The sequence below is a fragment of the Eumetopias jubatus genome, unplaced genomic scaffold, assembly GCF_037043125.1.
Source record: "Eumetopias jubatus isolate StellerSeaLion01/CBP00866 unplaced genomic scaffold, mEumJub1_p1.0 scaffold_16, whole genome shotgun sequence".
NCBI lineage: Eukaryota > Metazoa > Chordata > Mammalia > Carnivora > Otariidae > Eumetopias > Eumetopias jubatus.
The window spans coordinates 13,175,867-13,189,694 of record NW_028274822.1 but is presented as its reverse complement, the minus strand read 5'-3'; the positions used below and the strand labels follow the sequence as shown (position 1 = coordinate 13,189,694).

The window sequence follows — 13,828 nt, the reverse complement described above, 5'->3', positions numbered from 1 at the left end:
ACAACGGAATATCCTACAGCAGCGAATGTAAATCAGTCTTCAAGGATAATGTTCAGTGGAGAAAAAATCATGTTGAAAAGGTTGTGTAGCTATCATTTTTTTTTTTTTTTTTTTTGCAGTGTGGGTGGGGAAAGTAGGGAGATTGATCATTGAAATGTAATTCTGTTTCTGAATCTGTTGTACCCTAACCCCATTATGCCCCATAAACATTCCTGCTGACGTCCGTTGGTGGTTTCCTGATAACCTTCTGATGGCCCCTTATCCAGTCCTTGACAGTGAATTTTCTGAATTACTTGTCACCGTTGACTCATCTTCCTTGGGATTCTGCCTTTAGTTCTCCACATCTCGGACTCCCTTCCCACTGCCACCACTCAGATGCAGGTCCTTCCCCTGGGGGTCTTTTGCAGGCGTTCCTTCTCCAGCCTACCTGGGCCATCTCGACACTCTTAACTTCAGTCCACGAGTTCCCTGGTCCGTTTCTCTCAGTTTAGGGTTTTCCCCTCCTTCCTTCCCATCTCTAGTGCCATTCATACAGCCCTTCCTTTTCATTAGTTTTGGGTTGATATTTATCATTTTGACTGATTTATATTTTACATCATTTTAATCAGCCCTATTTTAAAATTTCATTCTATACCTTTTAATCTTTTCAGAAAAATTACACTGCTTTCCACGTCTTCTATTATGGGGCTCTGTTGATGTTTCAGTAGAGTAAGCATGTCTTTGGAACACAAGGAGAGATCATTTTTTCTGTGCATCAAGTCTAGCAGTAACCAGGAATAACTGATTGTTGTCTGCTTACATTTGGATGAATGCTTCTTGAATGCACCTTGGTTTTGAATTTAGGGATGGTTACATAATATGTTTGACCATCACATTTTTAAGGCTTCTATAGTGACCCATTCTCCATGCAATGGTTCTTAGTTATTTTCTATGACCTAGTGGGGTAGGCTAACTGAGTGATCCTCAGTACAGTGCCAGAAGCAGGGGCTTACTGACAAGGGAGGTTTGCCAAGGTTCCTTTACATATGGGTGACAGGTGACTTGGTAAGCCTCCTACCTTGAGCCAAAATTCCAAGGTCCAAGGCCATCCTATCGCCATATACTTCCCATCTCATTACCTGTGGAACAAGCCTCTGCATTCCTGGAATGACCCTGCCTTTTAGCATCTGTCTCTCCAGGACTGCCAGGAACAGTTATCACCTCCTTCAATTTCCCAGTTACCCAAGCAGGATACAGTCTACTTCTAGTAATTATTATGCTACTGCGCAAGAAACTCCTGAACTTAAATCATTACAGTGATGTCCTCCCTACACTAAGAGGATCACTTGACAAAACTGCTAATTAATTGTACTTTATGTAAAAGAACTGTTCCTGAAATTCAGGGCATTAAATTGAATTTTGGTCAGTATTAATTTGGTTTACAATATTATTCCAATGATGTTCGGAAGTATCTGTACTTCTTTGAAAGTATTTTTTTAAAAAATTGTTGAGGGGCGCCTGGGTGGCTCAGTCGTTAAGCGTCTGCCTTCGGCTCAGGTCATGATCCCAGAGTCCCGGGATCGAGCCCCTTATCGGGCTCCCTGCTCCGCAGGCAAACCTGCGTCTCCCTCTCCCACTCCCTCTGCTTGTGTTCCCTCTCTCGCTGTGTCTCTCTCTGTCAAATAAATAAATAAAATCTTTAAAAAAAATTTTTGAAATACTTGATGCTTTCTCTGTTAAATTAAGATAATTCAGAAATATAGTCGGGAAAATACAAGAGGGAATTCCTCCACTCTCAAGCAGGGTAGTAGATTCCTAGGACTACTATCATGAAATACCCCACACTGTGTAGATTAAAATGACCAAAATTTATTCTCTCACACTTCTGGAACCTAAAATTCTAAAATCAGTATGTTACCAGGACCACGCTCCCCCTGAAGGCTCTAGGGGCAAATCCTTGCCTCTTCCAGCTTCTGGTGGCTCCTACTGTTCCTTGGCTTGTACATTCAGTCTCTGCCTCTGTCTTTATAGGACCTTTTTCTCTGTGTGTCTCTTCTCTTATAAGGGCACTGGCCATTGGATTAAAACTCATCCTAAGCCAGTGTTACCTCCTCCTAACTAATTGTATCTGCAGTGTTTCTATAACTAAATTAGGTCACACTCTGAGATACTTGGTAGACATGAAGTCTTGAGGGGGTACTTAGTCCACTACAGTTAACACTCCCACTAGCTGAACTAAAAACTTTTAACAGCTGAGTAGAAACCATCTAGCTATTTTTACATAAATATAAAACACATGCTTCTATCCATGTGATCATAAATAAGCCTGAATAGCCTAGACACTGGGTGATCCGTGGACACCAGACTACTTCTTCATGATGATCTACCGAGGGTGCTGCGGCCGAGAGTGTAGGTGTGAGGACTGACACGACACGTGGGCCGGCCTGGCATTGGCCTTCGGGAGGACTTTCAGCGCCTTGATGGACCAGCTGGAACAGTATCAGGCAACTGAGGTCATGGCTCCTGTGGTGCTTATCCACCCTAGGCCTCATGGAACAAGCTTAGGAGGAGCTGCACTCTGGCTTCTGCATTGTCTTTTGGACCCTTTTCAGTGGCAGCTGTCGAGGGACCATGGAGGCCCTAGTTTCAAGGGTAAACATTGAGAGAATAGTAAAGGAAAGTAGCATGCCACGTGAGTAGCCCTTCCCAAGGCTTTATAGGAGCTCTAGTTCCAAAAGCAAGATGTGTCTAATGATGGACCACTTCTGACCTAGCCCCCTTGGTCAGATGGCCCGTGTGGTGTCAGAGGCTGAGAGGGAGGGGGCCAGGGAGAGCGAGGTGGAGGAGGAAGACTATGCATGGGGAGGGTGTGAGTAGGGAGGTGGGGCAGGAGGAAGGGCAGAGAAGGAAGGAGAGAGAGGAGGAGAGAATGAATGCCGTGAAAGTGGACAGGGGGTCATGGAATCTTTACAGCTGACTGTTCTAGGGAAGGGAGGCCTCCCCTAACCCAAACATCTTCCAAAACAGCAGTCTTTAAATGAGAATAAACCTAAAGGTGTCCCCAGAAACTTTTATATGAGATTTTCTAAATCTCAAATGCATGTGTTCTGCAAAATTTTTATGCCCGAGAATGTCCTGTGTTCACAAGTGGCAGGTTTCCCAAGAAAGCAAACGTCACCTACTGCAAATCTTACTACAGTGAGATGCCCAGGAGCAACAAAGACAAAACTCTTTTAATGATTAATCAAGATGCTACAGGCCCACCCAGAGGGCTTCTGCCTTCCCCGGTTTTATACAGACTCCTTTAAACTGTGAAGAATGCAATGTCAGAAGGGAAGTATTTTAGCTCAGATTGAGTTATTCTGGATTAGGAATATTTATAAAAGAAGTCAGGATGACGGTGGGAGTAATGGCAATTTTTCAATAACACAGCTCCTTCAAAGCTTTGACTATTGTCAAGATTGTGTTCCTCAGGAGAACAAAGCAGAAGAGCACCTCAAAAGCTACTGAACATTAAATATGATTTTTCTACTTATTGTGACAAATTCTTTTCTCATATTCCAGATATTATCTCAGGCACAAGAAAATACCAAACTAACTGGAATGTTTTACTGGGTTATGTATTTTTAAGATACATTAGAGAAAACCTATGAAATTTATTTCAGATATGGTGTGCATTATTCAATTAATATATAAAATCTATTTCATCAGATCTCATCATGAATATTTCCTCTTGTGAACGTGAGTTCTCATTTTATTTCATTTCTAAAAATGGTTAGTGGTTCAACTTGCTACTAACAAAGTCCAAAATTTTGTTTTAGATGCAGAACTAATGAATTTTTAGCAATATATGTTTTTATCTTAAGTGAAAAAGCACAGGGAAATTTTCTTATGATTCATCTCATTAAGAGATGCTTCTCCAATTAAAAAATAGCTTCTGTATTAATTTTTAATTTTATACCAATAGTAGGTAGCTACTGTATTTAATAATTATGTTACAAATTTTTAATTTTATACCAATAGTAAATGTAGTGATAGATAACTCAATCTAAAAAAAGATGTTTTAAACATTTAAAGTAATATGATCATACAAACAATTTATATTTTAATTTATAAACATTGTCATTGGAGAGAAGGATGACAAAGTTATCAATAGAAGACTTTAAAATATAAAAACGTTAAATTAGGATAAAATTCTTTTTTTTTTTTTAAGATTTTATTTATTTGACAGAGAGAGACACAGTGAGAGGGAACACAAGCAGAAGGAGTGTGAGAGGGAGAAGCAGGCTTCCCGCCGAGCAGGGAGCCCGATGTGGGGCTCGATCCCAGGACCCTGGGACCATGACCTGAGCCAAAGGCAGATGCTTAACCGACTGAGCCACCCAGGCGCCCCAGGATAAAATTCTTTGAAGAAAGTGGAATGGAAATATAATTTCCATGTGAAGAAGAATGATTTAAAATCTTCAAAAGTTAAAAGGCTTGTTCATGTGTTTTAAAAATGGGTAAATAGTAGGTATTATGGTTAAATTCCACTGGATCGATTTAAAAGTGATGAAATAGTTTTATTTTTTATTTATTCATTTATTTTTAAATTTTATTTTATTATGTTAGTCACCATACAATACATCATTAGTTTTTGATGTAGTGATCCGCGATTCATTGTTTTCGTATAACACCCAGTGCTCCATGCAGTACGTGACCCCCTTAATACCCATCACCCGGCTAACCCATCCCCCCACACCCCTCCCCTCTAAAACCCTCAGTTTGTTTCTAAAGTCCATAGTCTCTCATGGTTCATCTCTCCCTCCGATCTCCCCCCTTCATTTTCCCCTTCCTTCTCCTAATGTCCTCCATGCTCTTCCTTCTGTTCCACAAATAAGTGAAACCATATGATAATTGACTTTCTCTGCTTGACTTATTTCACTTAGCATAATCTCCTCCAGTCCCATCCATGTTGATGTAAAAGTTGGGTATTCATCCTTTCTGATGGCTGAGTAATATTCCGTTGTATATATGGACCACATCTTCTTTATCCATTCATCTGTTGAAGGGCATCTTGGCTCTTTCCACAGTTTGGCTATTGCGGACATTGCTGCTATGAACATTGGGGTGCATATGGCCTTTCTTTTCACTACATCTGTGTCTCTGGGGTAAATACCCAGTAGTGCAATTGCTGGGTCATAGGGTAGCTCTATTTTTAATTTTTTGAGGCACCTCCACACTGTTTTCCAAAGCGGCTGTACCGCCTTGCATTCCCACCAGCAGTGTAAGAGGGTTCCCCTTTCTCCACAACCTCTCCAACATTTGTTGTTTCTTGCCCTGTCCATTTTTGCCATTCTAACTGGTGTAAGGTGGTATCTCAGTGTGGTTTTGATTTGAATTTCCCTGATGGCTAATGATGATGAACATTTTTCCATGTGTCTGTAAACCATTTGTATGTCTTCTTCGGAGAAGTGTCTGTTCATGTCTTCTGTCCATTTTTTGGACTTGATTATTTGTTTTTTAGATGTTGAGTTTGAGAAGTTCTTTATAGATCTTGGACATCAGCCCTTTGTCTGTAGTGTCATTTGCAAATATCTTCTCCCATTCTGTGGGTTGCCTCTTTGTTTTGTTGACTGTTTCCTTTGCTGTGCAGAAGCTTTTTATCTTCATAAGTCCCACAAGTTCATGTTTGCTTTTGTTTCACCAACCTTTGGAGAAGTATCTTGAAAGAAGTTGCTGTGGCCGATGTCAAAGAGGTTACTGCCTATGTTCTCCTCTAGGGTTTTGATGGATTCCTGTCTCACACTGAGGTCTTTCATCCATGTTGAGTTTATCTTTGTGTATGGTGTTAGAGAATGGTCGAGTTTCATTCTTCTGTATATAGCTGTCCAATTTTCCCAGCACCATTTATTGAAGAGACTGTCTTTTTTCCATTGCATATTTTTTCTTGCTTTGTTGAAGATGATTTGACCATCGAACGGAGGGTCCATATCTGGGTTCTCTATTCTGTTCTGTTGGTCTATATGTCTGTTTTTGTGCCAGTACCATGCTGTCTTGGTGATCATTGCTTTGTAATACAGCTTGAAATAGGGCAACATGATGCCACCAGCTCTGTTTTTCTTTTTCAACATTTCCTTGGCAATTCGGGGTCTTTTCTGATTCCATGCAAATTTTAGGATTGTTTGTTCCAGCACTTTGAAAAATGTTATTGGAATTTTGATTGGGACGGCAATGAAGGTATAGATTGCTCTGGGTAACATAGTTTTATTTTAAAAATGGCAACACTCATAATATGACACAAATTATATCCTTTGTAACTGTATTTTGGCCATAATTTTAGCTGTCAACTAAAACATGTGGGGCAAAGGTTTAAACAAAAGTTATGAGTTTTTCTTGAGCAAAGGGTTTGGAGATCACTGTTGCAGGATTCAGATCCCTCGGATTGCTGTGTGCTGCCAGGTGCTGCCCATTTCAGGCAGCACCACTAGTGACACTGTGTGGCAGTGGCTGCAACAGCAAGTCAATAGTACGAGACTTCCTGGGGACTAAATAGGTTTCTGGTGTTTCTTCTTTAAAACAAGTATAAGACTGGCAATCCCCCTCCACATCTCAATTTGTTAAACATTGTGGGGTTCTTAAATTGTGGGGTTCCTAAAATTGTTAAGAGAGGGAGGATCCAGGGAGAGAGAATGGCATCTTTAATGGACAGGATGGTGGATGGATTATATTTCATCTGATTATAAAGAGAAATGTAGTCTTATTTTGTATTCACTGAAGTCATAGTTTCTCCCAACAAAGGAAAGCCCTGGGCTAAATGGCTTCACAGGTGAATTCTATGAGCTATTGAAAAAATTAACACCAGTCGTTTTCAAACTTTTCCAAAAATTGAACTGGAGAGATCACTTCCTAACTCATTCTATGAGGACAGCATTACCCTGATATCAAAGCAAGAGGGACATGAAGGAAAGAAAAGTACAGACCAATATCTCTTATAAATATTGATACAGAAATCCTCATAAAGTGCTAACAAGCTGAATTCAGCAGCATACTAAAAGGATTATGCATCATGACCCAAGTAGGATTTATTTCTGGAATGCAAGAATAGATCAACATATGAAAATCAATCAATGTACTACACCACATTAACAGAATGAAGGGGAAAAACACCATGTGACCATCTCATATGATGTAGAAAATCATTAGACAAAATCAACACCTTTTGATAAAAATATTTGTCAAATTGGCAATAGAAGATTTCCTCAACATGATAAAGGATATTTATGAAATACCCACAACTAACATCATATTGCATAGTGAAAAACTGAAATCTGTTACCCTTTTTCCATTTTTACTTAACATAACTTTGGAAGTTCTAGCCAGAACAGTTAAGCAAGAAAAAGAAGTGAAAGGCATTCAGATTGGAAAGGAAGAAGTAAAATGATCTCCCTCTTTAAGATGACATGACCTTATATGTAAAAAACACCAAAGATTCCACAGAAAGTCTGTTAGAACTAGTAAATAATTGAGGAAGTTTCTAAGATATGAAATCAACAAACAAAAATTGTATTTTTACACTCTAAACAAGAAAAATCTGAAAAGAAGATTAAGAAAACATATCCATTTACAACAGTGTCAGAAAGAATTAAATACCAGGAACTAACTAGGTGGGCAAAAGATTTATAGAATGAAAACTACAAATCACTGGTGAAAGAAATTAAAGAAGACATAGATAGATGGAATGATGCCGTGTTCATGGATAGGAAAGGTAGCATTGCTAAAATAACAAGACTATTCAAATCTATCTACAGGTCCAATGCAATCTTGAAAAAGAAGAATAAACTTGGAAGTTTACATTTTCTGGTTTCAAAACACGCTATAAACTTATAGTAATCCAAACAGTGCGGTGTAAAGACAGACTATATACCTATGGAGTAGTATAGAAAACCTGGAAATAAACTTTTGAATATATGGTCAAATGATTTTTGACAAGGGTGTCAAGACCATTTAATGGAGGAAAGGACAGTCTTTTTAAATAAATGGTGCTGGTAAACTGGATACCTGCATGGAAAAGAATCAAGTTGGGCCCTTACGTTACACCATACGTAAACATTAAGTCAAAAAGGTCAAAGGAGTAAATGTAAGAGCTAAAACTATAAAATTCTTAGAACACATAGTGGAAAAACATGACATTGAATTTAGCAATGATTTCTTTGATATGCTACCCAAAACCTAGGGAGCAAAAGAGGAAATTGATAAATTGGATTTGATCAAAATTGAAAACTTTTTTGCATCAAAGGGCACTATCTAGAGAGTATAAAGCAATCCACGTAATGGGAAAAAAAACCTTTGCAAATCATATATCTGATAAGGGATTAATGTCCACAATATATTAAGAACTACCACTCAGTAAGAAAAAACCAAAACCCAATAGAAAAATTGCAAAGGACTCGAATAGACATTTTTCCAAGGAAGATATACAAATACCCTCCCAGAAAATAACAAATGTGGCAAGAATGTGGAGAAAAATAGAACACTTGTGCATTGCCAGCGGGAGTGTAAAATGGTGTGACTATTGTGGAAAACAGTTTGAGGAGCCACAATATTGGTGACGGCTGCACAACAATGTGAATGTACTTGATGCCACTGAATTGTAGAATTAAAAATGATTAAAATAGTAAATTTTACTCTATGTATATTTTAGCACACTCACACACGCACAAGTCGTGATTTCTGATTTAAGCTATTCTTCCAACAGTGTTTCCCAAACTTTTTACCATCCTGGGTCCCCTCCCTCTCACATTTCCCTCAAAGGTTCTATTAACTTCCTCTCCTTTCTAAATTCTCTACTCATCCCATAGCTTTATCCCTTCCAGTTGATGTCTTTTCCTCCTTTTCATTAAAGAAAAAAGAAAAGGATATACGTTTTGGAACTTCTTCAGTTTCCCATCACCCTCTAGACTTCAGACCTACCGGCCTCTCTCCTGTTATTCCCATCTTCCATTTTCTCAAGAACTTCTTTCATTAGTAACACACCTTTTCTAAATGAACCTCTATCTCTAGTGGAGCCCTCTCCTGGTGTAAATGTATTGAAACTCTCTCATTCTTAAGCAAACAAACCACTCCCTGCAGTAAACTTCTTTTGTCGTTCGTAGTTTTGGGAGTCTAGACTCCAAAGGCCTTCCTCACCCACTGCAAATCTAGCATCTTTTGCACTATTTCAACAGCATAATTTTTGCTTAAGTTCGTTATAGACGTTCTGAATTCCTAATCCAGTCGATATTTCCAGACTTTTACATCTGTAGAAAGGATTCTTCTTGTGTGATCTGCAGGCGCTGAAAGTTCCCCAGACCTCAACATCAGAACCAGTTTCATAAAAACACTAAGACATTACTTGCCTTTTTCACTGTGTTGAGATTCACACATATGGTGCAAAAGCAATGATTTCTAAAACTGCCAGCACCTTAGTGTGAATCAAGGCTATATCCCCAAACTATACTCGCATATGAATTCTCCACTTACACACACACACACACACACACACACACACACACACACTGCTGTTTTCAACTTAATGGTCTTTTTGAATCATTAAAATATTTAATTGAAGATTTTATTGAATTTACCATGAGTACACATCACTTAAAATTAGGTGAGGTCACATGGGATGTATGCATAATGTAACTTTTAATTTTTTTCTTAAGCATGGGGTTATTCTTAAAAACATTTAATTAAAAAGTATTCTGCTCCCCCCATACTTCCAGAGACAATAGTTACTATGTGTGCTTTATACAAATCTCTTCCTATTCCTCATTGTTTATCAATTTCATTGAGCTATAATTTACATAAAATAAATTCACACTTTATAAAAGTGTAGTGCAGTGACTTTTGACAAATGTAAACACCTGTGTAAGCAACACCCACTCAAGATGTAGAGCATTCCTCTCAATCAGAAGTTCTCCTAGGACTATTTAACCATCAATTTCTTCTCCAATTCCAGCCCTGGGAAACCACTAATCAGTTTTCTGTTAGTTTTGCCTGTTCTAGGACATCGTGTAAGTAGAATTATATAATAGCTACTCTTTCTGTCCCATTTCTTTTGCCCAGCATAGTATGTGGGGAGGTTCATCCATGTTGCTGCAGGTATCGGTACTTTCTTCCTTTTTTTCACTGAGTACTCTCCTGTGGTTTATATTACCATTCACCAGCTGATAAAAATTTGAGGTATTCCCAGTTTTTGAATATTATGAATAAGGTGTCTATGAACATCTGCATACTAGCCCTTTTGTGACATATGTATTCAGTTCTCTTGGGTAGATTCCAAAGTGTGCAATTACTGGATCATATGGTGAGTATATGTTTAACCAATGCGTGTCTCTTTGTACACGTGAGGAAGACTTTCTCTAGATGTGAAATTGCTCAACTCCGAGAAATTTGAAGTTTTCTAGAGTGATATCACCAAAATGGCAGTGTTGGAGACCCCAGCCTTTAACCCTCCCCACAGAGATTAACAATTAGACAGCTCTTCTTGAACAAAAACAACTCACAAAAAGAGATGATAATCGTGTGATGTCATGGAGGTGTTAGCTAATGCTGTGGTGGGAGTCATTTTGCAATATGTAAGTGCACCAAATTAACATTATGTGCACTTTAAACTTACTCAGTGTTATAGGTCAATTATATCCTAATAAAGATGGAAAAAATAAAACAACCAAATTGTTTTCCAAAGTGGTGGCACCCTCTTGTATCCCACTGGTAGTGTATGAGAGTTCTATCTTCGCTACATTCTCTCCCTACATAGTTTGACCAGTCTTCAGCAGCACTGGCTGTTATAATAATGGCAACTGCTGTTTTTTGAATGTCTTTTATAGGCCTAATACATTATTGGTATTATTATACATTATTTTTAATCATTATAACCATGCTAAGAAGAAAATTACATTAATACTCTTTTTTTTTTTTTTTTACTTCTAGGAATGAGGCTCTAATTGTTTTTTGTACTCCTAAGGTCAGAATACTTCTGCATGCTATAGTGGGCATCAAGATAAATCTATTTGTCCAGTGCTCACTAAGCCACCTTTTTCTAATATGTGTAAAATGATACCCTTTTGTTCTTCTAATTTTCTTGGTTTTGTTTACTGCTTATGTTTTTCATCTGCTTCCTAAGTCTGTGAGTTTCTTTGCCTTAAAATGCAGCTTGAACTACATCAGAAGTTCTTATGATTGCAAAATTATATGAATGTGTGCACAGGTATTTTTTTCTAAGGTGAGTTTTCACAGTTTTTATTAGGATATTAATAGGTCAGCGATGTTAACATTTTAATTCCTTTCACATCAGATCGTGATACTTAGAATATTGATGATTTGCAACATTGCCAAGTAGCCAGGTTCTTAAAAATTCTTCTTTAGGCTGTGTTTAGAGAAGAAACAAGATACCATCCAATTTTGGTATTCATGATAATTATGTTCTTTAAAGTCATCATGGAACACTGGTTTAATGAATACTGAACCACTCATTGCTCCTATGGGAATTATAGGGCTAGGTTCCTGTGAGCCCCTGGTCACATTTGTGTTAACAAATCAGTACACCTCATTTTAGGTATTTTTCTGCTTATAGATACTCTCATTTAATGTATGTTGTTCCTGGCCAACTGCACTATAACTAATGCCTGTACAAGCTTGTCTAACACATATATTTTCTGTGATCTTGGCCTGCATGTCCTCCAGTGAAGTGGAATTAAAGGAATCAATATGTGTCATCATCTGCATAGATTTGCCAGTATCCTGCAGTAAATTAATGTGGCAAACAAATGCCAAGTGAGGCATAAGTAAAAAAAAAAAAAAGATACTGAGATACCAAATACATCCTCTTTCTAAGAGATGAGCTAAGAAATTTTGAATGAGAGACAAGTGAATATCTTTAAGTATTTTATTTATTTGAGAGATCATAAGTATGTTTTAAATTGAAAGTGTTCTGGTTTCCACATGCTCTTTGTTAGTATAGAGAAATGTTATTAACTTTTATGTGTTTATACTGTATCCTGCAACCTTGCTGAACTCACTTATTAATTATAGAAGTTTTGTGGAGATTCCTTGGGATTTTCTATATAGACTGTCACATGATCTGAAAATGGGGGAGTTTTCTTTCTTTCCAATATGTCTTTCATTCTTTTTTCTTACCTTATCAAAGTGGCTAGAATTACTAGGACTATGTTGAATAAGAGTTGTTTTGTTCCTAATATAAGGGGAAAGATTTCAATCTTTCACTATTAAGTTTAATGTTAGCTGTAGGTGTTTTTGTAGATGCTCTTTATCAAGTTGAGGCAATTAGCCTCTATTCCTATTTTGCTGAGGTTTTATCATGAGTGAGTGCTTGATTTAGTTAAATGTTTTCTGGATCATTTGCTCTGATCATATGATTTTTCATCTTTAGACTGTTGATATGGTAGAGGTTTTTGAATGCTGGATCAATCTTTCATACTTAGAATAAATTCCACTTGGCAAAGTTATGTAATTTTTTTATATATCATTGGGTTTGAGTTGCTAATATTTTGTTGAGGATTTTCCCATTTATGTTCATGAGAGTTCTTGGTTTGTAGTTTTCTTTAGTTTTTTTTTTTTTTTTAATACTGTCTTCATTTGACTTTGGTATCAAGGTAATGTTGGCCTAATACTATGAATTGGAAAGTGTTTTTTCTCTTCTATTTTCTTTCTATTTTCTATTAAGTGGTCAATTTTCTTTAGATGTTGGTTGAAATATTTTTCATGAAGCCATTTGTATCTGGAGAGTCAATGGTTATAAAATGATTCAGATGATCTCTCTTAATTTACTAGCTTATGGTTATCATAGAATTGGGTCATTTTTTCTAAATTGTCAGAATTATCAGTATAAAGTTGTTTGTTGTTTTCCCTTATTATTCCTTAATGGCTGCAGGATCTGGTAAAATATCCTTTGTTTTATTACTGATATTGGTACTGGTCTCCCCCACACTTTAAAATGTCATTGTTTTGAATTTCAGATCGTGTTATAACTTTTTTCAATCATCAGTGTAATTTATTTATTTATTTAAAGATTCATTTATTTATTTTAGAGACAAAGTGTGTGAGCACGCTAGTGGGGGGAGGGGCAAAGGGAGAGGATGTCTTAATCAGACTCCTCGCTGAGTGAGGAGCCAGAGGCGAGGCTCCATCTCAGGACCTTGAGGTTAGGACCTGAGCCAAAACCAAGAGTTGGACGCTTAACCGATTGTGCCACCCAAGTGCCCCTCAATCAATACAGTTTATAAAACTAATGAGGAGAAGGATATTCATTATATAAACCTATATTTCTGTTGTGTCTATTGGTATTTCTTCAGGATGAGGCAAAATTCCCTCTTTTATCATTTTCTTTTTAAAGAACTTTCTTTAAAGAAGGAATTTTTTAACCTTTAAGAAGAGTCGGTCTGCTAATTAAAAATTCTTTTCTTGCACCTGAGAATGTCTTTATTTCTAATTCGTATAGTTTTATGGGTTATGGAACTGGCAGTTGGTAGTTCTTTTCTTTTAGCAGTTGAAAAAAGTGTGACACTTTCCTCTGGTCTACATTGTTTCAGATGAGAAATGTGCTGTCACTCATAAGTGTTTTCCTACAGGTAACGTGCCATTTTTTTTCTGGCTGATTTCAAGATTTTTTTCCCCCTTTCTCTTTACTTTTCAGAATTAAATTTTTATGTGTCTTCACATGTATTTCTTTGTGTTTATCTTATTTGGGGTTTATTCAGTTTTTGATTCTGTAGGTTTATGCCTTTTGCTAAATATGGGGTTTTAGCCATTATTTTTTAGAATGTTCTTTCAGTTCCACTCTCTTTGTCCTCTCTGAGTCTCTGATGAT

At 37.3% G+C, this 13,828-nt stretch overlaps 1 protein-coding gene across 1 annotated transcript in view; it reads left to right on the top strand.

The window, feature by feature from the left end:
- SERPINB11 (serpin family B member 11) overlaps nucleotides 1-13,828 on the top strand; it is a 58,974-nt gene that overhangs the window by 7,525 nt on the left and 37,621 nt on the right. The window contains exon 3 of the mRNA XM_088019308.1: nucleotides 13,780-13,816. Within this exon, the coding sequence (XP_087875434.1) occupies nucleotides 13,780-13,816 (37 nt within the window). The remainder of the gene's footprint in view (nucleotides 1-13,779; nucleotides 13,817-13,828) is intronic.